Here is a 26,022-nt window from a genome sequence, read left to right as displayed (position 1 = left end):
GTTTAAGGGAAAATCAAGTAACGTTAGAGAAAGCATCTTTGTTGCCACCATGTGGTACTTCTAGAATGGGCTCAAAATTGGGCCTTCAAAAGGCCCAAATGGGCCGACACTAACAGCCCAACATTCCGTTCACTAGACTCTAGGGATAGCAGTCCCAAAAAAGCAATAGACTATCTAACACAATTCGGGGGGAGTCACAGTGGATCAAGGCCAATTCAGAAAATGAATAGTAGGAAGGTGCATCATAAATTTGATGAGCCAATCAGTTTGCCCAACGTTTGTAATCACAAAGATTGAATGACTTAGTTCCGGTCCCGTCGAACGTTGGGCTAGGGCTTTATAGAGTCTTAGGAAGAGTAAGCTTTAATCCAACGGCACCTATCGAACCCTCGAAGTTAACTACAGCCGTTGATTCATCCAATCCAATTTTATTTAAAGGCCATCGCTCACACACACGTAGGGTTCATAGGTGCCTGCGGTGCGGCTCTCATTTTCGCGTCGTCGAATCGAGGTAATATCGTTCGGTTTTGTTTGATTCTTAGCCAATCTATCATTATGCCTGGCTTCCGAGAAGCTGAGGATTATCGAAGAAATCTGTGCTTCTGATCGGATGTTGCTTCTGTTTTTTCATGGATCTTGAGGTTAATCAAGTGTGCCTATAAGCGAAGGTCACAAGAAGCTATTTTGTGGACGATTTTTGCCTGATTAGTTTAGATCTGATAGTTGTAACTGCTTAGTTAATTCGTAAGAACTCTCTGATTGTTGATAGCACATTGTGGAGCTTGAAACTTAATATCCTGTGCATGTGCTTGCAGTGCGACATTTGATCTATTATAATACGAACTTTTAAGACGTACTACTTTTTTTTCATTCGTGTGTGTTACCTTTAGCTCCGAAAATCAAGTGTTAAGTGTATTAATGAAATACAGTATGTGAAAACAAGTGTGTTTAAACAAATTATAAAGACCGTGTTCTGTAATTGCACACGTTTCTACTTCTGCATGTGCTGGACTATTGTTTGTCGGAACTCAGGTCTTGTTTGGGTTGAAAATTATGGATTTAGTCTGTCGATAGATCTAGTTTTTGACCTAGTAAATAGTGCCACCTTCTCTGTAGTTCATGTTGTTAACTTGATTTACACTTCTTTTTTAAGACTATTCTCATTAGCTGATTTTATTCTTCATCTATTTGTTTGAAGTACTTATTTTCTACTATATTAATAAATTTCAGATTTTAATTGATTGCCTTTTCATCCGAATACCAGTTTCCATGTGATGATTGAAATGCCTCCCACGAGTAACATGAATGAGTAATCAAGGCTGGAGTCTCAAAAGGGCTCTTTCGACAATACCCAATTTTGGGTATTTGGAAAGAAACACTAATGAGCCCGAGAATTGGCATAGTATTATGCCATAGGCCTTTGGTAGGAGGGGCGCATTTCATATCATTTACTGTAACTGTTGGTGGTTGAAAGGTATATCTATATTGGCCAAGATTCACAAATTTCAATAGTCTGGAAATTGCTTTGCTGACACATTAAGTTGTTGAAATTAACTTTAGAAATTTGTTTGCTGTAACCATGTAAAACCTGATTTGCTGTCGGATTGCAGTGTGTTAATGTATTTTGACATTTTTAGTTTCAATTCTTCCAAGACTCTCTCAGAGGTTGTATGTGCGCAAACATGTGCACATGATATGTAATTATGTGCATAAGGGCATTGTATGTTATGAACTCGAGTATTCTACTGGATAACTTGCATCTGAACTTACAAAAGAGCATGGGTGTACAAATGTGTACTCGGAATTGTTTGTTTAAATATCATTTTTTATTTAAGGCCTTGTTTATTACGTTAGATTGTTGAAAGTCAGAAGAGAAATTTATTATAGTTTTGCAGAGAAATTATAAGGTAGCAAGATGTCTCATCGCAAGTTTGAGCACCCTAGACATGGCTCCTTGGGATTTCTTCCAAGAAAAAGGGCCTCTCGACACCGGGGAAAAGGTATTTAATTTTGTTTAGCTTATACTACTGTTTTTAGTTTCTAACAATCCAATTCTAAGATTGTGATATGTTTTTATTTCACTGATGACATGCCAAGGGTTGTTTATTAGTACTTCTTTAAAATTTTTTGACAAAACCAAGGGATTTTACTTATGGGAAAGATTTTGATATGTTTCCCTATGTTAATCACAAGCTTGTTGAACCTTGTGTTATTGGCTTATGGAGGGCCATGGGTAGGAAAATTTACAATATTTCTTTTAAGGCTTTAACATGGTTGCATTGTAACTTAGATTTTTAGTATTTTACTAGACAATATCTTTCAGTAGTTGCTTGGACAACATTAAAAGTATTAAGAGCATGGTTTTAAAGGTGTGAGCATCACATGCCTTTTCTCTGAAGGTTTTTATTTTTATGTTTTTTTGGTTTGAACCGGGGCTCTTTATTTTGTTTGTAATCATACAAGTAATTTCTTGGCAACACAAATGCTTATTAGTGTAGATGTGGGTCAGGCGAGCCTGTCAGCGGTGACTGTCTGCTGGGGCTACTGCACTGTCATGAGCTGGCAGCCCTCTGCACATGAGCCTCACGCCTCGGCAGACAAGCTATTTTGTAATTGCTAATGCTTATGTTGGTTAATTTCAATTTTCTCACCGCTGCAGTGCTGTGGTTTCCTGCTAAACTTCTTCCCCCAGAACCCCGCTCTATATTTTCTTTTTTGTTGCTGGACATTTTTTTTGTTTGCTGAACATGCTGTTCTCAATTGATTTTCACTATTATTTTATTCTTTTCAGTATTATTTATATGGCGTCTTTTTAAAGAATTTTTATGGTGAAACTTCTTGTTTATTTTAAAGTAATTTATATGTTTACAATAATTATATTATATTATATAGTATATATTGTGTATGATTTAAGTGTATTATATATTATTTCAACTTGTTTATTTGCATCTATATTATTTTCAGCATCTTTATAGATATTGAAAGTCTGACATGAGTATTTTATAAACATTGTGAATAAATGTGCTTCTCACATACATAAGGCTCACACTTCACCTCGTGCCTTGTTCCTTGGCCTGAACCACCCATTGCTCCTCAGTGTGCCTTGCATCCTTGGCAAGTATGATCCAAGAGTGGATCTTTTTGCCCCATTGACGCATCTTAAGCTCACATCTTTGTCTGGAGGCATTCTTTTTCAATTACCCAGCTCATGTTACACTGGAGGACCAACCTACCATTTCACTTGTTTTTAAAGTCATGGATGAGTTATATACATGGAAATGCAAACAGTATGTAGGTTATTTTGCTATGCTTCTTGAACATGCTCTTGGGTATCTTGAAGCCATAAGCCGAAACATGCATTTTTCCAGAAAACATTCTCCTGTTTGGAAATGTCCCAAATGAGAGTGATTCAAACAATTGAAAAGTTTCAAAATTTGTTTAATCTATTTTTCTGCAGCAATCCCGATTTTTTTTTTTCACAGTTAGTTGAGAGAAATTGATGCCCAACGATATTCAATCTATGCATCTGTGAAGTTGGCTTATCATTGCAATATTTCATTAACATATTAATTTTTTTAAAGTCTTGATTGAATGTTAAATTGTGGTTTTATTGCATTGTAATTTTGGAGTATATTTGTACCCTGTTTCTGCAATGTTCTTCAGTCCTTTAATAAATTGCATCACCTCTTTAGTTTTATACAAAAATTGTTTTTTTGGTACCTTTGTCTGTGACATTTGTGCATTTTTGTTGTCACAGTGAAGTCCTTCCCTAAAGATGACCCATCAAAACCCTGCAGATTGACTGCTTTCCTTGGATACAAGGCTGGCATGACACATATTGTTAGAGATGTTGAGAAGCCGGGATCAAGTGAGTTGCTCTTCATTATGCATTAGTGCCGTGGATCTTTTTGTTCTTGAGTATGATGGGATGGACCATGGATGTAAGGGGTGAAAAACCATTCAAGTTTTAAAGCTAGAAGAAACTAAATATCTTTGTTCCCTGCTTTTTTGTGGAGTGCCTTGAATCCCCTGACCTCTTGAATCCCCATTTTACCTTCTGTAACGAGTGAGTGGAAGTGGTAGTTCTTGTGTAAGAGATTTGCAAGGTGATAAACAGACTTGGAATTCCATTTGATAGTTTTTTTTTTCAACTTCCTTTTGTTGGTCTGTGTTTTCCATTTAGGAATGACTCATAAGCAGTAGGGAGGGGGGTTAACATGGCTCTGAGTCGAGCCAGACAGAAGTGGCTTGCCTAGCTTTAATTTGAAGTGTTCATTTATCCAATCCCATCTATATTGATCTTCCCAGTCATGAGATGAGGGGGAGCCTTCTTCCCTCTGACTATTAAGTCTTCTTCAACCCTTTTTTCTCTCACCTCTTTCCACAAGGGAGAACCACGAGAACTGGATAGAATTCTGTTATTTTGTAAACAATTTTTTTTCATAGCTTCAACAGTGACCTATCTTTTCTTTAACCTGGAGCCAGGATAAGTTGTTTATTTAGTTATGCTGCCAGTACTTTTTCACTTCAGAAAGAATGTGTTCTTTCCTGTATAATTTGCCAATGAAACTGTTGAATGCCCATGAAGTCATGTTGACTTGCAGTATTCAATGAAACTGTTGAATGACTTCATGGGCATTTGATGAAACTGGCAGCTCAACTAAATAAACAACTTATCCTGTTGACTTATCCTTTCATAAAGTCATGAAGCCATATTTTCATTTAAATATTGATGTTTTCTATTATGTTTCTTTTGCTTTACTGATGAATTTCATTTTCTATCAGAACTCCACAAAAAAGAAACTTGTGAAGCAGTGACAATTATTGAAACGCCTCCAATTGTAGTAGTTGGTGTTGTTGGTTATATTAAAACACCCCGTGGCTTGCGGGGTCTAAGCACTGTTTGGGCTCAGCATCTTAATGAGGAAGTGAAAAGAAGATTCTACAAGAATTGGTGCAAATCTAAGAAGAAGGCTTTCACAAAATATACAAAGAAGTATGAATCTGAAGAGGGCAAAAAGGACATTAAAGTGCAGTTGGAAAAAATTAAGAAGTACTGTTCCGTGATTCGTGTTTTGGCTCATACCCAGGTATTACTTTTATTGGTCTTTAGGAAACTATTTACTGTGATATATAGAGGGAACTTGGTATTCTTTTATGCTGGACAAACTGTAGCGTGAAAGGTCCATATCCAAACATTGGATATGCTCTTGGACATGCATGGAAAACATTTTTCAGGTGTTACTATATGAACTCTCCAAAAATAAGGATCTCACTAAAATTAGCTTTTTTATACATTAATTTTGGCCATTCTTAACCTAAATAAGTCTGACATTAACAGCCAGCCAACCTCTCCCTAATAACCTAAACAATTCCTTTTCATCTCTGCCTATTTTATTCTTCACCCTGCTATAGTATCATTTTTCTTCTCTGTTCATTTTTGTCTTGATGACTGAATCGATTGTAACTACTTTTTTTTTTTTTTTTTTTTGGGGGGGGGGGGGGTTGTTATTGGTTGAGGCTTTAGTAGATTGTAATAGCATTTTCATTTCTGCATTTGTCATGCTTTTTTATTGTTTTGTTAATTAATATATTGATCTCTTAAGCTTTTCCATTTTATTTACATAAAATTTATGTTTTACTTGTATATTTTAAGTGTGTCCATAGTTCCTGTACGTGACATGGTGTTTTTATTGACTGTCCATGCCCTTTCTTCATAGCTTTTTAGTATCTCTATTCTATTTGGTATGATGTTGATTAGAATGTCCTGATGCTTGTTCTGTGTCATACCCACCTGCAAGTCATGTCTTTCCCGTGTACTGGGTGGGCTTCCATTCATTCCTCAAATAACAATGTTCCTTTTCTGCATTTATGGTTGTAGATTCGGAAGATGAAAGGCCTTAAGCAGAAGAAGGCCCACCTGATGGAGATTCAGGTTAATGGTGGAGATATTGCTAAGAAGGTTGATTTTGCGTATAGCTTTTTTGAAAAGCAGGTTCCTGTGGATGCAGTGTTCCAGAAAGATGAGATGATTGACATTATTGGGGTTACCAAGGGTAAGGGCTACGAGGGGGTTGTTACCAGGTGGGGTGTAACCCGGCTGCCTCGTAAGACCCATCGTGGGCTTCGCAAGGTAGCCTGTATTGGTGCCTGGCATCCTGCAAGGGTATCATTTACCGTTGCCAGGGCTGGGCAAAATGGGTACCATCATCGCACGGAGATGAACAAGAAGATTTACAAGCTGGGGAAGTCTGGTGACGAGGCTCACTCTGCCATCACGGAGTTTGACAGGTTAGAGATTTGTGGTGTTTTTATTTATTAGTTTACCTTGAAAATTGCAATGTTTGGGTGGTCTGATTTTAGCAAGGATATTTAATTTATGTTGCAGAACTGAGAAGGACATAACACCAATGGGGGGATTTCCACATTATGGTGTGGTGAAAGATGATTACCTGATGATAAAAGGATGCTGCGTAGGCCCAAAGAAGCGGGTGGTCACCTTGAGGCAGACATTGCTGAAACAGACATCGAGGGTTGCAATGGAGGAAATTAAACTCAAGTTCATCGATACATCTTCCAAGTTTGGCCATGGCCGCTTCCAGACGACACAGGAGAAGGCCAAGTTCTATGGGCGGCTCAAAGCCTGACCTTGAAGGCGGCCTCCTCACCCGGGAATGGAAAACTTCCATATCTATCTGTTACCGTTTTGCTACTGTGTTTCTTCCTCAACTGTTTTCCCCATCCATTATTCCTTTTTTGAGCACAAAACTTATATTTCATTGATACATCTTCCAAAAGTTTAGTAACTATGCGATTGAAAATTTGTGGTGCCCTGATTCATCATATTGGTCTCTCTTTGCAATGCAAGCTCAGAGTCAAAAAACTGTGTTAAATGTGGATAATTTTATTTTTGCAGCCCGGGATGTGGCAACCTTAATTTTATTTTTGCCATACTAAAGTTGCAAAATATAATATGCCAGGCCCTGGCAGTTTTGTTGCTGGCTACAAGCATGCCGAGCTCAATATGGAATTAATTTTTCGCCGTTAAACGGAATTTGACCAATTTATGTGGGGATAGATTTGGGTTTGGGGGGGGTGGTTGTTTGGCCGCTTATAAGTTACATAGCTTATTTTTTTTGAAATGTTTGGCAATATTTATTAGTTTAAACGTCACTAAGCTTAAATGATAATTCACTAACCAAAAGCTCTTCCCTTCCTTTAGTTTTTTAAAGAACGCTATTAGAAATGTTTTGACCAATGAATTTAGCGATTTACCTTCAAACATTTTACATAACTCATTTTCTGCCTCCTCCATTGCAGTAATGCCACCTGCAGCAAATCGGCCGTCGGTTTCATCCCTGCCTTGTTGTCTTCGTCGGATCTCTTTCTTTGCTGCGTCCACCGTCACCTCTTACTTGTAGATCAGCTATTGTCGTCGCCACCTTTTGCTGAGTCCATTGTTGCCTTCTTCTATTGCCTCGACCATCGCCTCCTCTCGCTGTCGCAAGCCACCCTTCACTATATATATATAATTATATATATATATAACACAATATATATTAATTTTAATAAGACATTGTATTAATATATTTTTTAATAATTGTAAGTAAAATTTTATCAATTAGACATAAATTTATAATTTATTTTTTAAAAATTAATATTTTTATATATTTTATTTATATTATTCAACATGTTTATTTTTATTTTTTTGTCAAGTTCTGATGATTTATTAATTTTTTTAAATTAAACACATAAAAATACATTTATTTAAGCACATTATCAGTTTAAATATTTTTTAACTTTTACTTTACATAATTTAAAAACTAAATAATTTAAAAATTACTGAAAAAAATGATAAGCCAAAACACCCCTAGAAGTGTTTTCGACTTGTTAAAGTCAAGTATGGCTCCAACTACAGTTATTAGTTACTAAAATCAGAAAGAAGTAGGTGGTTGTAAGAAAGAAAGAGAAATTGAGTGACAGATTGTTTATTAAATTTTAGGGGGCAGCGTGGTCTTTATAATTTTTAAAAAATCACCTGTAAATTAGATATGCTGCTGACATGTTAAAATAAGTAACTCGGAGACTATGAGAAGATGACTTGAATAAATTTTGTTATTTTTTAGAAGTTATTTAACTTTTGTTGGGCATTTATTTGTGTCTTTACTCAAGTCAAGTGTATGGGTATTTCAGTGAGGCTTTCAGGATGAGACTCAACAAGTACCTATTTATACCTTTGATTTAAGAAAAAAATCTTATCAAGAAATAGAAGTGGCAAATAGACATTGGTTGATGATATGTTCAAACGTATCTCCTTAATTTTTGCAATAAATTCATCATCCACAAACGATAAAGAAATTTGATGCTGTAAAATTCAGTTGGTTGGTTAGTCTTGATCTTGTGGGCTCCTGGGATTACTTGGCACGAACAATGTTTTGGAAAAGCAAAAGTTTGCTTCAGTGGAGGGACTTGTGCTCAAAAAGGAACAAGAAAAGAACAGAAAATATGATGATTCAACAAATTTTTTTTCAACACTCTCTTTAGTGTCCTTTCTTGTCATGGGCCCCCTGCTCTCTTTAGAAAATGTCTGATTTAGAGATGGAAACATTCCCCATTTGCATGAAGCCAAGAAATTGATCTATTTATTGGCTTTATTCAAGAAAAGCATAATATATCCTCATATCAACAAACCATGAAGTGGATATATTTTAATTCAGGTGAAGATTAAATCCCACGGTTTCTTCTTCTTTTTCCTTCTGTTTCTTTATGGATAAATAAAGCAGCTGCTTCAGGTTGGAAAAAGCTTAAAACTTAGAAATTGAATTATATTATGTCCTGAATCCAATGGGTTTTGTTGAAATGAGGCGAAATCATTTGCTGGGAATAGGTATGGATAGGCTTTCACTTCTTTCTCAGACATGGTGATTGTCTTGTTGACAAAAGACCCTCTATGCATTGGAGGGAAAAGAAAGAAAAAGCTTCCTTCTTCCCCTCTCTCTCTCTCTCTCACTCACATGGCCTTGCTTATCAATTAGATATCAATTATTGCTTTCATTTCTTTTCTAGAATTATCAAAGGCTCTTGGCTCCATGTTTACAATTTGCATAAACTCAGATACAAGGGCATGATCCTTGTGTGGTGCATTGAGTTTAGGCAGGCACTTCATCTGTTTGCTTTAATGCTTCTGACAAAAAAAGTTGTGGGTTCCTCTCAACAGATCTTTTAAGGCCAAAATTGAGGAATAAATGTGGCTGTGGACCTCTGGTCTCCATCACCTCCTTTTCTAATAGCTCTTCCCTCTTTTTTGTTGCAGACCCATTTCTTTCTTCACTTGAATCATGGCTGATCTGGTAACGCACAGCTGTAAGATATCCAACTTTGATTCTCTCTCTCTCTCTCTCTCTCTCTCTCTTTTCTGCTACGATTTGCTGTACTTCTTTTCTTTATGTATGCATTTGATCATGCACCTTATCAACACAATTGCATATGGAAAAATATGATCCTAATACATAGATTACCCACCTTGTAGCAGCCTTTTGTTTTTCTTATGTTTAGATGGCAGCTTTCATTTCTATTCCACATAGTGGGAGATTAGGTGACACATGGTGCCACCTTTCAAATGATGAAACCCAAATGGTTCTGTTTGGTTTTTTCAATAGGGCAAGTGGTGGTTAGGAGGTTCCAGGCGCCAGGCGGTGAATCTACCAACCTAGTTTCCTAATCTCTCCACAGGAACAAAATCCTTGATATTTAGCTATTTGAGAGGTCAACAACCATACTTACTGAAAAACACTGGGCCTGTGTGATTGTGGCCTCTGTGTTTGGTTTTGTTTTCAATGCTTTCAAAGTCAAAAGCTCTGAAAATTTTTGCAACAGTTTCATCTTTATCTAAAAATAGTTTCCAAAACCAGAACAGTTTCTTAAAACAATAACTTGATGAACTGTTTGCTTTGTGGTTAAAGTCAATTCACAGACTAGAGCTCAAAATATTTAACCCCTAGAGGAGCCTAATTTGTGGGGTATTCACCTCAGTGGTTACTTATAAACTTACATGCTTTTAGAAGGAGTTCACAAATAGGCCACTCTGTTTTGGCTCTGCAGACAGGAAGGCCCATACTTTTAATTTCTTTAAGTTTGCTTCTCCAGACAAGGTATAGTATTCATTAAGTTAGGCATCAAGATCTTGAGCATCAAGACATCAAAAAGTGTGGTACTGGGATTATCATACAACTTTGTCTTTACATTTTCTATTGGTATAAAGCTAGGAGTGTTGGGTTGCTTTCTTTCATGCAATGCTTTGTGTAATGTGGTGTCTTGTTCTTCCAGGACATAGAGCATCTAGTATAGGAAGTCTAAGATGACAACAGGTTGCCACTGCCTCTCTGGATAAATACCAAGGCCCTTGCAGATTCTCCTAGCTACAGGTTTGGAGTTACTTGTGCTTCTTTGTTTATAAGCATACAACCTTTGATGTGAAAACACATTTCTACCCTACCATGTTTTCTAAATTGCATTTCCTTCCAAGTTTGAATCAGTGATTCATCGTATTCTTTGCTTGTTCAGAAGCTTCTCCAGGAGCCTGAGACTCTGGCAACCAGGCTCATGATAAACATTTCAGGAGAAACTGAGTTCGGATTGAAGTGTGTGATTGATCTCAAAGCAGAACCAATATTTCCGTTCAGTAAGTTGATCTCACTAAAACAACATGGCTGCTAATTTGATCAGTGTTGACCTTTAGCATTTGAAGATGTTCCATTTTCCTTTTCTGCAATTTCTTGATTACATTTGATTGGATTCTTTCTCATATTCTCTGTTGCTACAATTGGGATTGGGAACGTGGGCAATGAAGATTGGGGACTATTTTGAAAAAAAATAGAAACTTTGAAGTACAATGGGTCGGAAACGTATTCTTTCCAATTTTCCACCTAAGCACAATTTGCAGATCCTTCTGCATTTTCAATTCAATTAGGAGGGGACTCTGATAATTTGAGTTCATGGTGTTGTTTGTAGTAGAGCATCATAGACCAAACCATCCCTTAAAATTTGCTACTTTCTGTTCTTCTACGAGTGTTGAAGTGTATTAACCAAAACTAGAAAAATGAGGAGTTGCTTAGTTGGGATGTCCACCTGATATTCAGTCCTCAATGTGTTGTTCTTCTCCCAGGGCTTGTTGCAGCCACAATCCAATTTGCTCCTATAGCCCACTTGAAGGACCTGAAGCAGATATAAACCATGGATGAGTTTGGCTCAGAGAGATCAAAGACATGGAACATCTATACCAGTTCAGACCCTAGCCCTTCCCATACTGTTGTCGATAGAGAAGGTCCATGGAAGAGCTATGGCTCATCCATGAATGCCATTTCATTTGGCTTTGTTGCCACAGCAATCTTAATATCAATGTTTCTCATAATGGCCATATTTGAGCATTTGTTCAGGCCAACTTCTTTCTCTTCCAGTCAAGACAGCACCAGCAGGTCCCTGGAAACATGTACAGCTGAAAAACTTAGGAACCAGCAATCAGTAAGTTGACAGAATGGCATACTCTCTTTTCTTGTTTATATTCGATTTGGGTTGACAATTTTTGATTGGTTAACCGTTCCTGGTGACAGGCGTCGACAATGCAGGCATCAGATTTCTCAGTGGTGATGCCAGGGCAACACTGTCCTACCTTCATAGCCCAGCCTGCTCCTCTTCTTCCCTGTCCAAGGGAAGGTGTCCACTGGCCCCCCCATGAACATGATTCCACCTTGCCTTAGCCTATCTATGTATGCTACGTCAGTGTATGCTCCTATATTAATGATTTTATGTATTTCCCACAGAAGGATTAAGACATCACCGATCTCATTCTCAACCCTTTTCTACATTGCTTTTGTTTCTGAAAATGGAATGCCAAACATGATGCCCAAGTGCTTGAAGCCCAAAATAGACGAGCAAAAGAGAAGGGAGACGCAAAGCTAATTTGAGCATTGGTGAGTAAATGATTTCATGAAAGCTATTAGGGCAACATCATGAGCACAATGACTACTTCTAAGTTAAGGGTAAAACCAAAATCAATTTTGGTTAATTCCATTAAGTTGAATTTTGGTTTTAAAAGATTGATTTTCAATTAATTTTGTTACCTTGACAAATTATGGAATGCACTTCTTTTTCTTTTCTTTTTTTCAAGTTAAATGCAATGTTTTCATTATTAACTTGGACACCCATTATTTTGAATAACTTAATAATTCGGTTATTCCAGTAAATTTTTATTAGAATGGTTAAAGTGATCATCTAAATTGCAATACGGCTAGTAGAATTATTCAGTTAATTCAATTTAATCCTAAACTATTCTATAACACTCTTATGAATTAACCGAATGTTCACCCCTCCATCTAAAGATAGATGGGTACCAAAGTGCCTATAACAAGCCAAATACATGGTACAGATGACGGAATACGTGCAATCTGCTGTTAACAGTTGCGTTAAGTTATGAAGCATGAACTAGACCATCCCGTTTCAATCTTTCTTCAACTAGGGTTTTGGTTCGCTAGCTTCGTTCAGATAAAATGATAAGAGCAACAGTAGAGTGAATTATGCCATATGTTAGTTCCCAATAGTGTTGGCATCAAATACACCCCCACCCCCCCCACCCCCCCCAAAAAAAAAAAAAAGTACACATCCAAAGATCAAATGGGTGTCAAACCCTAGTAATTATATTACACAAAGGGGGAACCCATTGACAGGACGCAGTAAGAATTACACCAAACGAGAAACAAAGAGAGATCAAACTAAAACTTCAAATACAATCACTGTTATAGCTCTCTCTGATCTTTTGACGTCGAGACAACTACAACTTCGAGCTGCCTTTCATTTTGGCGTGACATGCATTTCAATTCCAAAAGGGGGATCTACGACAAAATGCAGCTTCCACACCCCAAAAGCTTTTGCTGGTTTGATCAGAAGTTTCACTATTCCAGTTCTGAGGAAGACAAAAAGAGGACTTCTTCCTTACTGCTCTTCTGGGACTTCATCATCAGGTACAATTACGGTCAAAAGAGAATATTTAACCCGGAGGGAGATCTTTCCCTTCTCAACAAGGAGGCTGGCACCGGTAACGACCCAATAGCCAGGTGTTTCCTGTGGTCCTCTCGTCATTTCTGTGGTGTCGACAAACTTCAGTAGTTTTGGTGCTTGTACAGGAACCGGAGGGCCCCCAGGGTAAACGGCAGAGTTAATGTTCACTTCAGCAGGGTGTGGAGGTGGCTTCACAAATGTTGTCGTGAAATGATGACTAATTAGGGTTGATATAAGTCCCGACTTACGAGTCAAACCTGGTGACCCAGCCCATTCTGGGTGCTTCACCAACACAGCTCCCACAACAGTTGAGAAGCGAAGTCGCAAGAAAAGAACTTTTCTGAGGCCATAATCCCCTACCTGTAATTGAGCTCCAGTTACTATGGAAAGATCCTCATCAGACTCAACTGGTGCAGTGCAGACATGTGAGAAGTTCTTCCATTGAACTTTCTCATAGTATTTACGATCATAGGACTCCCTGCGGAAGTTTCCATTTGGATCATCTACAAGCTTGATTATGTTTGGTAGGGAGGAGAGATGCTGCAAGTGTATGGCTAAGCGATTGCTTCTTTTCCCTTCTAGGTACAGCCGAAGGCCAGTCACAGGCCTTTTACCCACATCAACCTGCCATTAAATTGATTAAGGGGAGCAAGTTAAGGTCCCGCTTCAACAAAAGACATATCACATGTTGCACTAATCTCTATTTATTGTTAATCGTAGTAGTTAGCATGCCTATGCAAAAATAAGTGTCAAGCATATGTGCAGAGATAACAAGTTTCCAGGACCATCAACTCAAATTTGATTCACATGTAATGCCATCAATTCAACAGTTCAGTTGGACTAAGGCCTAAACACATTGAATAATATGCCAGAACCATATAGAACAGTAGAAAATTAATTATGAGATTCAAAAGAAATGGAAGTTTAATCAGATTTATTTCTGGTGGCAACATCCGGGAGTACAGCCCCAGAAGGAACCTGCAAGCTACCACTTGAGCAAAATAGATCAACCCGGGTTAAAAACCTTACATCCTTTATTTGGAAAATTTACAATAGAAGTAGCCAGCTCAATAAGTAGAGTCCATGTAAAAATGAATTAGCTTGCATAAAATTTTACTGCCATAACATTATGGAGCATAAGCTCTCCCTCAAGGGATGAAAATCATAAGTGTTCTACCCCCACCCCCCCAACAAAAACACCATCGATTCATGTAGACCCATGCCCAACTTGTTACATGGTTCATGGAATGAGTACATCCAAAGTGACATCATCAAGTCACTAAATAAAAGCCACATCCATTTGAAACTCTTTTTTTTTATAATTACTTAATATCTTATAAAAAAAATCATACATAAACACCCCCAAGGAAAAAAGAAATGTTATCTATGATGGCTCATGAAAATTTTGCATAGCTGATGCCAGTAAAAGCTTTAGATGGTACACTCCCGACACACACACAAAAACAGAAAGAAAGAAAGAAGACAGAAATAAAATGGTGCAAAGGAATAACACAAGGAAGTCTTATCCAAAGATAGGATCCCAGTTCAACATCACTTTTATCATTTCATATTTGATTCAAAATCCTTTGTGTGTGTGTGTGGGGAGTTTTTGTTTTTTTTTTTTTTTTTTGTTTTTTTGAGAGGGGGGGGGGGGGGGGTGGCTTGTGAGCACAAATGTTTTCAAAATTATATAAATTGAAAGCATATAATAAAATGAAAAGAAGCCAATGAGAAAGCAACAAAATTATGAACTTAATGCACTCACGCTAAGAATTTTGGGTTCATACTATGCCCTTTTTCAAGAGTTACATTATTTTATTTCAAGTTCGTGAATTATTTGTAAGTTTATTTATGGTTTCATATGTCTAAGGAGTCTAGGCCCTCATAATTCCAAGATTTGCTAGGCGTGGACTCCAATTGTAATTTATGGAACTTATTGGGAGTGTAATCTATCAATTGGTCAAGTAGCCTGTCAATCTTATTGGGAGTAATCAGTCCATGGGTCTTCCATGCTGTTTTTGGTAAGAATGTTCTCAATGGTTAAGGTTTCAAAAGCCCCTACTGTGGAGTATCAATTCCAAGATAATGATGAGATGTCAGCAAATTATCTAATATCTATGTTATCCTCCAACTCTAGAGTTCATTTTGCCTGAGTCTTTTGTGGAAACATGCTCCAGCTTCGAATGGAACAGAATGCAAGAGTAGAATACATTCCAGATTGCGGATGCTAAAAAACCAATAAAAAGATGAAAATAATCTAAGAAGTGAGTATGCTTTACTGGTGTGGTATTCACGTAAAGCTTGGGACCCATGAAGCTGAACTGCAATGATGCTGTAGTTTGTTGCTTCCGCTGAGGAGCAAGCGGAAGTTCACTAAACACCGGTGCCCATTGCCGTGGCAGTTGAAATTCCAAAAATTGATGCAGTTCTTCAATTGGTGGCTTATCTGCAAGTAGAAAACATGATATGTGTCAGATATAGTAAGCTTGAATGCTTAGGGATCAACTAGCCATAGAGAATGAAATGGTACATTGAGCAAGAAATTTATTGGTCCTGCCCTCAAAAGGTCCATGCATACTTTTTCCTTTCTTTGGATGGAATCTTCATACCTTTTGAGGTGTTATCAACTCACTCAAAATAAATCAACCCCTTCAGCCAAGATGGTAGAACAAGGGTTCATCACAATAGTAAAACTCAGGGGACAATAAACTTTGACATAATAATTAGTGTATGGAGATCCATATGATGCAAACATAAGAACCAAATTCAATGAATAAGCAAGCGAAAGCATAATTTTCTTACAGCGTAAATAAAGGTTTATGGCGTGGCTCAAAAACCCACTGCCAGAGACACCATTCAACAGAGAGGTTATTGGGATAAAGGACATTGAGATCACATCAGGTTCGAGTTGTACTGTCTGCAACCACTCATTGTGTGATAGATTTCTATTATCACTTCCACCTCTCCTCTTACAAATGCTCACAATATCCTGTTATAGAAATAACTAACTGTGAAAATGCAAACTCAAATAAAAGTAACATCAAGTGCAGATTTCTTAATCCATTGAGCAGGCACCAAAAAAGGCTACAGAGAAAAGTATTTGCAAGATCAAACCTCCTTGCGTGAACAAGAACTTGATGGGCTCATATCCACAAACCTCAACCTCTGCTCCCTGATTTCATACTGAAACAAAATATTAGATGAGAGACCTTGAAAATAAATCCATCAAAGTGCAAACATAGCAGGTCAAACATCTTGATAAAGTTCAAAGAGTAATGGAGTATACACATCAAATTGAGACAATAGGAGTAGCAGTTAACCACCAAAAGCTACATTCAACAACCTCCTCCCCAATCCTCCTCAAAAAGAACAAAAAACAAACAACACAAATATAGAAGAAAAATGGTACTCAAAACAGCTTAATGAAGTTCAGGGAGTAGTATACACATCAAATTGCAACAACATAAGTATCTGTTAACCACCAAAACCCTGGTACTTCAAACATTAAAATTTGGTATGACACATTGCGCTGGCAAAATGTAGACTAGTCAAACCTCCTCTCCCACCAACTCAGATGAGAGGGAGAGGGGTCACCAAATGATCCGTGTCTCTTCAGCTACCCAGTGCATGCAACACCAGAGGCATCGTGGAGAAACATAAAGGGCATGGTTAGCAAAAGAATCAACTCGCAACTTCCGCTCTATGCCCTCAACAACAAAACCAAAACCTCAATTGGCATGACTCACTGAAATGACAAAAGACTTAAAACAGCACAAAATCTCCGCACACCACACCCCCCCCCCCCACCCCCCCCCAAAAAAAAAAAAAGAAAAGAGGAGAAAAATGAGATGCATACACACAAAAAGCAAACAGAGACAACGATTAGTTAATGGTTTGGTATGATATTACTCCAAAGCAGACAAAGTAATGAAAGAAACATTCAGTTAAGGCTCCAAATTATGTCTCCGTTCTTTGCCAAAGTAGAGATGCAAAAGTAAAGATTCAAAATTGGCACCATAACAGCAGTCCTTTAACATAGAGGGGGGCAGGCATAGATCAAGAGCTCAATGTCACAGTACCCCCAAACTCCTCTTACTAGTATTACTCAATGTCGGTCTCCCTTGATATGTACTCCCTGTACATAATTGCAAGTAGAAGCTCCATATTTTAGGCATTCCAAACTCTGTCATTGTAGTGAATTCATACCCAATAATATCACTACTAGAACATCTACCTTTTCTTTAATTTATTGTTTGCACAAGGGAATCCATTAAGGCGGCAATGAACCAGCGTAAGTGTTGGCCTTTAACAAACCACAATATTAACAATTTACAGATCTGGAATGAGCTGATTTCAACAATCCAAAATCAAATCTACAACCAAAACACAAAAAGGATTAATTCCATGGCATACATCTGATTTAACCATATTTTTCATCTCACTCCAACAAATCCCCAGGAAGCAACAAACCCTTTACTACTAAACCAAAAAACAATTAAATAACTTACACACCAAAATTGTATTTTTTAAATAGACTGGCACAGAAAAGATAAAAAAACAAACCTTGTCGCTCTGATAAACCCGTCCAGAATCCATGTTAAATTGTTCATTTGCATCTAAAAATCTCTTGTCTGCCATCTTCTTTAACCTTTTCTGCACATCAGCAGGTTGAAGTGCTGATGAATGCTGTTGCTTCATATAAATTACATCCTTCCCTCCCATTTTCACACCAACAATAATATGAGTCCCAAAATTTTCAATGAACCTGGTTTATAAAAACAAGCACTAAATTCATCATGATTCTAATGTGTAGACACCATGCAATTTGATTAAACAATGATTCAAAGTAGATTGAAGTAACTTCTCACATAAAAGTTTTAGGTTTTATTCACTCACTGAAATCATGAAAGCTAAAGCAGGAAGATGAAAACGGTGATATACCTTAATAGAGAAAAATGAAAACACTAGAAAAGGATTAAAGTGGATTTTTGGAGCCAAGTCTTCTAAAATATTAATGTTTGCAAGGAAAAAATTGTAGAAGTAGGACTGCCTGATTTTTCCACTTTAAGATATGGCTATATAATTATAATAATGTGTTTTTGCAGCACCAGGGTCCATATTTAAAAATATAAACAAAAATGACCGCTCACACTACTGCATCTTAAAACTCAAAAATAAAATCTAGAAAAATAAGAGTAAAGAACAACATTTGCAAGTACAGACAACTTAAGCAGAGGCTTTTGTGAAATCCACCACTCTTCAAGCCATAAAATGACTTTAGTTGCACCTCCTAGACAAATGATTTCCTCTTCTGAAACCACTCTTGCACATCTCATTAGAAAACTTCACTTCCGCCAGATGGAGCATCAACTAACTTGGTAGATGGTACAAGTTCGAGTCGCAAGTGAATCTTTGCAGCCAACAAGAGTCAAAAAAGATGAAACTCAGCATTCTACTAGCAAATTTCACCAGAGAAACCTTCATTAAAACAATCTAGAATGAAACTCAGCATACAAATGATTTCCTGTTGAAGTACCTCACTTGTGCCTTCATCCCCTTCCTTTCTCCCCATTGCTTCTTCCTCTCTGCACTTTACCAATGATTAGCACTTCCTCTCCACCACACCAGGCCATTATTCTCTAGTTCTACACCCATCACTTATATCACCACCAAGGTTACCATCACAACCAAATCATGACAACAATCAAACCCACTTCCATATCAAAACAACAAGAACTTCTGCTCAGATAACCTTGTTAGAATAGTTTCAAAAACCTTAAAGGAGGGCATGGCAGGGGAAATGTAAGTTAGCATCAATCTCAAACTTCAAAATGATGGAGAAGATATGAGCTGAGCAAAGAAAAACACAATACAGATTTCCTAATTGAAGTGAATATTCATTCAAGAAAACCATTGTTGGGGGTTGGGGGGGGGGGGCGGCGCAGCACGGGAAGAATACTAAAGAAAATTTTTATTCACCTTGACAATGCAGCAGGTTCCCACGATGGTGGAACAGCTTTCTTTACACGATCACACAGCATCATCTGAGATTTTTCTAGTGCAACTGTGTAAAGAGTGATGAACACTCCGTCAAAAGCAAGGGTTTTAGTGTGAGTTGCATCTTTCTGCCAACAACCTGAGAATTCAAACATGGAGTTGAAGAGGCCTGATGGAATTTTCCCAGTCAAAGATATTTCCTGGTTGAATTGTTCTGACATCTGGAGGCAGAAAAGGGGAATGTCAACACAAATACAATGAAAGGTACAGTATACATGCACCCATTCACATGCTTGTGTATAAGGACCTATGAATTCCCTAACAAAGACAGCATTGTCATGGAATAAGACAAGCCTACATGCACACAGAGTCTTCTCTACTTTCATTAAGAAAGATGCAACAGAAGATTGCATATTTCATAGTGTCAGTATCTCAAATACTGTGAGCTTTCTGTACATAAAATAAATAAAAACATATAGACATAGGGTCACAGGCATCTATTTCTTTCCACCAAGTCAATTTAGAAGAACACAAACTTGAGATGGAACAAAGATATATTCTCGGCTAAGAAAAATTTGGAGTTGCATACTGGCAGTAGAAGGCAACCCTTGGTAGAAATAATTAGATTGCTCCATGGTGACAAAAATGTCACAGGTTCAAGTTGCAGAAACAGCCTCTTTGCAAAGCAAGGATAAGGCTGAATATAAAAATGACCCTCCCCTGACCCTCACAAAGTGATAAGCCTCATGCAATAGGGACGCCCTTAAGCTAATAAAGAATCTATAAGCCCGCCTGAATCAAATTCCCAATATCTTGGCTAATTTGGAAATCCCTGTTCCTCAAGTATTTAGCCATGCAACTGAACTTAACAAAAACTAGGTGAAGCGTCCACAATTTGCAGCTAAAATTTTTCAAGTCTGAATATGATTGATGCTCTGGAATTTGCAGAACAAATAATTTCTGAAACCATGGCAACAAGACAGCTGAATAAAGTTCTCAGCCTTCAACAACACAATGAGGAGAACCCACGCAAATGCATGTGTCTATGTGAAAAAAAAAAAAAAAATTGAATACACGAAAAGGAAAAAGTACAAAGAAAAGAAAAGCAAAGATAAGTAGATTTACAGAAAGACCATCAAGTAAATATACCTGCTGGAATGAAAGAACATCGGACCGAAACCTTGTTCGTTCACCTTTATCACATCTTATTGATTTTGACACGTTTGGGATTGAAATCGAACCTGGAAGAATAATCTCCCTCCCGTGATCCTCATCAATTTCAATCAAGCGCGAATCCCCCTTGCAGCACTTCAGCCTCAGATCTAATGAAATGTCATATCCACGCCCAATTGACTGAATTGCTATATTAGCAGCTTCAGAAGGTGAAACCTTGAGCGCCATTACCGGGATGAACACTCTCTTTCAGTAAAACCACACACAAAAACCACGCATGCAGTCCAAAAAAACCCTACTTGCTTACGCCGAATTAAGCGTGAGTCCGACCACGCAATGCAAATATAAATGCATTGAGATGCGTATCAGTTCTAAATTTACGCTAAATACAAACAAGTCCAGATCAAAAACTAGTCTCAACTCCGAAAATTATCACAGAACCCACACGATTCCACTTCTGCGAGCTGAAAACCCTTGCTTTCGAAATCAAATTTTCGGTATCCGAAACTCGGACTACCCTTATGAATCCCCAACCAATCAACACAACTCGAAATCACAAAAACTCGAAATAAAAAAATGAAGTGAACAAGCAGCAAATCCCTCGAAATTGCCGGAGAGCGCGCTGCGAATCTCAAAGTCACTTCGAACGCAAACGCGAACGCGGGGGGGAGTCTTGAAGTTGGTCAAACTGCATTGGCGGAGAGGCTCGAGAAAGAGAAGCCGTAGAGAGAGATTCGAGATCCGGAAGGGCTCTTTGGCAGAGACAAATAAACCCTAGAAAACAGAGCCCGCTGCTTAGTTCTGGTGAGCCAAGTTGTTCTCAGTTTTGACTCCCAAGTTTCATAACGAATTTATACTCCCCGGCGGAGGAGACTTTATGTAAAACGACTTATTTCGGGTGAGGTGCTGAGCCGCATTGGAGTTTAGGATTTTTATTAAAATTTTTAAATATTTATTTATAAATTGTTTGTAAAATATTTAATATAATAATATAAAATTTTGTTTTATTTTAAAATATATATATATTTTTCTACGGGTTTCTAATTATATAAGCTAAAAAAGATAAATGAACCAAATGTTCAAGTACATATTTTTTGCTCTTATATTCCCTTTTTATTTTAATGTTACTTGAACTTTTTTGTCATTTTAGTTACATTTTCAAATTACACATTTTTGACTCAATTGTACATTTCAATTAGAGTGTGCAATACACAAACACTTAAATGCCTAAATTGTCCATCACACACGATCACTATTTTTGCCACAACTTCTTTTTTTAATAAACAGTGACGTGATAAGTGTAAGCTAATAACTATGATGAACGGTGCAAAAGCTGTCGTCAGTCGAAAAATGTGGAATGCGAAGACGTCAACTGTAGCCAGAGATATGAAGGCCGTCAAGGGCCTTTTGCCACTACAGATGCCCTCACCTTTTTGCCTTCCACCATTGTCAAAGCCTTCATTGATGCCTTTACCTTTTCACATTCTGCTTTCTCCAATTGACAACAATCTCTATATTTTTTGCCATATTCGTCAGCCTGTACCTACCCCGTCGCCACTATTTAGATAATGTTTATTAACCAATATATACAAAAAAAAAAATGACATATTGAAAGTATTTCGAATAAAAGTATTTTTCGTTGTATTTATTAAATTTATCTGGGAAAAAAATCACGTGACTTTTTATCTTAGATTTTGCAGATAAATTTATCTATCTTTCCGTTTCAGATAAATTATCTTAAATTTTACAAATAAGTTATTTTGATGCAATTTATCTTATTTATTTTAACAAATGCTATCTTAAATAGTAAGTTATGGCAAATATAGTGATCGTGTGAGGGATAATTTAGGTATTTTAGTGTGCGTATATTACACGCTATAACTTAAATATACAATTAACTCAAAAATATTTAATTCATGTGTATAATTAAAATAATAAAATATTTGAATGACTATAAAAAAAATGGAAGTACAATAGTAAAAAAATATAGCTCATAGCACGTGGTGTTGTGATTGCTATAGTACTTTGGGCAGTCAATATCCAATGTACAATATAAAAAACAATGGCAAGGTGTAAAACTAAAAGTGATTGTAGTGTAACACTAATAGATATAATAATGTAATTCAAAAATAAATATAATGTAATTTTTAGGAGTGAGGGGTATATTCTAAGTACCTTAGAATTTCCTGATGTGTTGCTAAGTTCCAAAGGATTAGAGTATAATGGTAACAAAATGCATTCATTTATATTAATACCGGGTCAACCAAAATATAAAACTTAAGATAAAAACAAAATAGAAAATATATATACTTTTGTATCTTATAAAACTATTACACTTACAAAACACATTAGGGGTAACTTTTATGAAAAATTGTAAATAAATTATAAGCGTCGTATGAAAAATTATAGTGTATATAAAAAAATACTTTAAAGATTAGGGATATATGAAAAAAAATATTGACATATAGAGGGTAAATTAAAAACCATTAAGGTTAAGAATTTGTTTTTATATAAAATGGTGATTTATTATTTTAAAAAATGACAAGTGATTTAAAATAATAAAATTATCCATCCACTCTTAATTTAATTTGTACAAATAATAAAAGGGTAAAATAACTATTGTGTCTAAGAAAGTGAGGTTATGCCTAATGATTAGAGATGGCAAATGGGCGGGTCGGCCCGGCCCGGCCCTGCTCGCATCCTGTTTGGCCCACCAATTTGGTGGGCCGGACCGAATTTGGCCTACGAGGAAGACGGGCCGGGTTGGGCCAAAGAAATGGAAACTTGGGCCCGGCACGGCCCTGTGACCCTTAATAAATGGGCCAAAGTGAGTTGGGTCGGGCCATGGGCCTGCTGGGTCGGCCCGTGGGCCTGCTAGACAGGGCCAACCCGTGGGCCTAGCTATTTGGGTCGGCCCGTGAGTCATTTATTTTTAATTTTTTATATATATTTTTTTAATTTTTTTTCAAATGTAACTAATATTTTTTAAAATATGTTTATTAATGTTTACTTATAATTTTGATGTTTGTAAAATTATGATGTTCACAGTAAATATTATGTTTACAAAAATTACACTAAAATTATATTTACAAACATAATAAGCATTATGTTTATAAGAAACATAATTTTTAATTATTATGTTTATAATTATTAAATACAAACATAATTTTTTAAATATTTTTTTATTTTTTGGTCGGTCGGGCCGGGCCGCGGGCCACATATTGCTGACCTGGCACGACCCTCATTTTGCTAGGCGGGCCGGGCCGGGTCGGGCTATGAGGCGAGGCGACCCATTTCCCATCTCCACTAATGATAGACTTAAGCTCAAAAAAATAAAGTGAAAAACATATCAGAAGAATAAATCCACAAAAACAAGCCACATAAGCACGAAGTCATCGAATAATTGAGATCGAGGGAGATCACTCCTAAATGAGAGGTTGGGGAGAAACTTGCTTGCTAGAGGCTCGTAAACACTAAAGTAAGAAACTTGGACGAGGAACCAATGCGGCCAAAAAGCTAATAAAGTCACCTGACAACGAGCACAACTGAGAAACTGAGAAAATTTAACCAAACTTATATTTGATGTGCTCACCTACAAATTTGAAAAAGAACTCAAAATAATCGCCAAATATTTTGGTTATCTCTTCAATTGTTTGTCTCGTCACTCTGTAAATAAGAAACTCATCATCTAACAAAGATATGTTTACAACTCCAAAAAGACTATAGTTTGATATTTTTTTATTTTTTACATTTTATATTTCTATCCAGAAATTGACTTAAGTATTAAAAAATTTGAACTGGAGGTCACCCGTGCCCTCAATCGATTTATTCCTTATAGATTACCTGTAGACTAATTATTCACAAACTTCTCGAGATACTTTTATACATAAAAAAAATATTATTATATTTAAAAAATAATAATTACCTTTTATTAGCAAGCAACGGGGGGTGAAATGTGTAATACCCCATGTTCGTATAAGGATGCCACGTAATTTCGATGAGTTTAGAATACCGAAAAATTGGCTTGATAGTAGTTACAAGTACCGAATCGACTGCAGGGAATGCCTCGGAGTGAAATTATTTAAGGAAAATTATATAGTCTCGACGAGCGTATTGAGATAGGATTTATAGTATCGAAAGAAATCAAATTCGGAACGATTTTTGGTACAGCTAACTGCCATTTAGGCTGTAAAACCGAATCGTCGTATTGGACTCCCAAAAAATCAACGGAACCCTAGGGGGCTCCGGTTTTGCATAACGAACAGCCCTTCAGTGGTTTCAGGAGGAAACAATAGCTTGATGAGAACATTGGGATGAAATCGTCATTATCGAGTAATTTTAAAGTTATTAATTTTGCATTTTCGGTATTATAATGCAATTTAATTCACTGTTTGAGGGTATATTTACAATTAGGATATTTTATAAGTGAAATAGGGATAAATTTTTAGATTAAAATATGTAATTTTTCTATTATTATAGCTTAATATATAGTTATATATATAATATAAATGTTGGCGTATGTATGGTCCATTCCCTACATCTTTAATCCATCCCTCTGCCAAATCATGTCTAGGAATTGAGTAATCTTCACGCCAGCAGTGTGGAAAAGTAATGTGGTGTTTTAATTGTGATGTGAAGTGTATATATATTTATATATGTACGTGTGAAAGGAGGCCATGCCTCTGCAACGCCGAGCCATGCCTGCAACTCCAAATTAGCCGCGTCTCTGCAACCGAAGATTACCCTTGCAAGCTTGGTAGATTTTACACGCCAAGTTGAGTAATGCCCAAGGTACATTTTGCTATAAATAGGAAGCTTCGGAGAAGAGAATGGCAGGAAATGGGAAATGGAAGCAAGGGAGAAGCTGGTCGAGAGAAGGAGCGGAGATGGAAGCTCGCCACGATGGCCGGAGGCAGCCGCGAGGGAAGCCGCAATAGAGCAGCTGTAGCGGAGATGGCCGGCCCAGCCATGGGCGGGCGAACGCGAGTTGCTGTACGCAGCCATGGCCGACGCACAGCGAGCATCATCAACGGCAGTGAGTGGCTGGTTCGCGGTAATGGCGGAGCTGGTTGCGCGCGGAGGAGACGGTGGCAGCCATGGTGGTGACCAGCGATGCTGGTGGCAGCGGGAAGAGGCCCAAGCGTTGGCGGCAGTTGGGCATGGTCGTGCCCAGCCCATGTTTGGGCGTTACAGAGAAGAAACAGAAGAAGGAAGAGAAGGAGAAAAAGAAGAAAGAAAGAAAGAAAAAAATGAAGAAAGAAAGAATGGAGAAGAAAGAAAATGAGTAGTTGCAGGCGCTGGAAGAGAAGTTGGAAGAGAAGTTGGAGGTAGAAGATAGAGTGGAAAAAAAAAAAGAAAAAAAAGCAAAGAAAAAGAAAAAGAAAGGAAAAAAAAAAGAAAAGAAAAACAAAAAAAGAAAAATAGGAAAAGGTCTCGAAAAAATTTTGAAAAATAAGATTTGGTGATCTATTACTATTCCGGAGATTTTGGCAAAGAAAAATTGTCCGGGTAGGCGTTTCGAGGATATGGCACGCATATCGAGAAAATCGAAGATGCTAAGTTAAAGGTAAGTAAATTCTCTAGAAAATTTCAGAAATTCAAGAATATTATTTTATGAATTTTCGTAGCGAAATAATTGAGAAAATATTTTAGAAATATTTAATTTGGAATTATTGAGGAAAAAATGGAGAGAAAATTATAGAAATACCAGAAATTATGAAAAAATAGGTTTTAATGTTTATTTAAATAATTATGGTGATTATGATACTTTGAGGCTAAAGTTGAAAATAATTATGGTGA

General features: G+C 37.1%; 3 protein-coding genes across 9 annotated transcripts; 2 read left to right on the top strand and 1 right to left on the bottom strand.

The window, feature by feature from the left end:
* The first annotated feature begins 366 nt into the window (after nucleotides 1-366).
* Nucleotides 367-6,843, top strand: LOC127801219 (60S ribosomal protein L3-2). Of its 2 annotated transcripts, none has more exons than XM_052336138.1 (6): nucleotides 367-511; nucleotides 1,888-2,000; nucleotides 3,758-3,868; nucleotides 4,786-5,090; nucleotides 5,882-6,291; nucleotides 6,389-6,843. In XM_052336138.1, exons 2-6 carry the CDS (start codon nucleotides 1,916-1,918, stop codon nucleotides 6,645-6,647), a joined length of 1,170 nt encoding a protein of 389 aa, XP_052192098.1. In that variant the 5' UTR covers nucleotides 367-511; nucleotides 1,888-1,915; the 3' UTR covers nucleotides 6,648-6,843. The 2 variants fall into 2 exon arrangements, with proteins under 2 accessions (XP_052192098.1, XP_052192099.1); XM_052336139.1 differs by having other exon boundaries at nucleotides 392-511; nucleotides 1,896-2,000.
* A 1,554-nt stretch (nucleotides 6,844-8,397) lies between these two features.
* On the top strand, nucleotides 8,398-11,882 carry LOC127801220 (uncharacterized). 6 transcript variants are annotated; one of them, XM_052336143.1, is made up of 6 exons: nucleotides 8,398-8,717; nucleotides 9,314-9,363; nucleotides 10,327-10,424; nucleotides 10,564-10,681; nucleotides 11,165-11,520; nucleotides 11,610-11,882. In XM_052336143.1, the coding sequence occupies exons 5-6, from the start codon at nucleotides 11,233-11,235 to the stop codon at nucleotides 11,754-11,756; spliced, it is 435 nt and encodes a 144-aa protein (XP_052192103.1). In that variant the 5' UTR covers nucleotides 8,398-8,717; nucleotides 9,314-9,363; nucleotides 10,327-10,424; nucleotides 10,564-10,681; nucleotides 11,165-11,232; the 3' UTR covers nucleotides 11,757-11,882. The 6 variants fall into 6 exon arrangements, with proteins under 6 accessions (XP_052192103.1, XP_052192100.1, XP_052192104.1 ...); XM_052336140.1 differs by lacking the exon at nucleotides 8,398-8,717 and adding an exon at nucleotides 8,729-8,887; XM_052336144.1 differs by lacking the exon at nucleotides 8,398-8,717 and adding an exon at nucleotides 8,915-9,199.
* A 781-nt stretch (nucleotides 11,883-12,663) lies between these two features.
* Nucleotides 12,664-21,062, bottom strand: LOC127801218 (MACPF domain-containing protein At4g24290). Its single transcript, XM_052336137.1, has 7 exons — nucleotides 20,200-21,062; nucleotides 19,033-19,271; nucleotides 17,617-17,818; nucleotides 16,168-16,236; nucleotides 15,856-16,042; nucleotides 15,333-15,499; nucleotides 12,664-13,677 (listed from the first exon to the last, which is right to left on the bottom strand). Exons 1-7 carry the CDS (start codon nucleotides 20,449-20,451, stop codon nucleotides 12,988-12,990), a joined length of 1,806 nt encoding a protein of 601 aa, XP_052192097.1. The 5' UTR covers nucleotides 20,452-21,062; the 3' UTR covers nucleotides 12,664-12,987.
* Nucleotides 21,063-26,022: the final 4,960 nt, after the last annotated feature.

The sequence above is a fragment of the Diospyros lotus genome, chromosome 5 (genome assembly GCF_014633365.1).
Source record: "Diospyros lotus cultivar Yz01 chromosome 5, ASM1463336v1, whole genome shotgun sequence".
In the NCBI taxonomy this organism is placed as follows: Eukaryota; Viridiplantae; Streptophyta; class Magnoliopsida; order Ericales; family Ebenaceae; genus Diospyros; species Diospyros lotus.
Note: the sequence above shows the minus strand (reverse complement) of the source record. Positions and strands in the feature narration are given on the sequence as shown.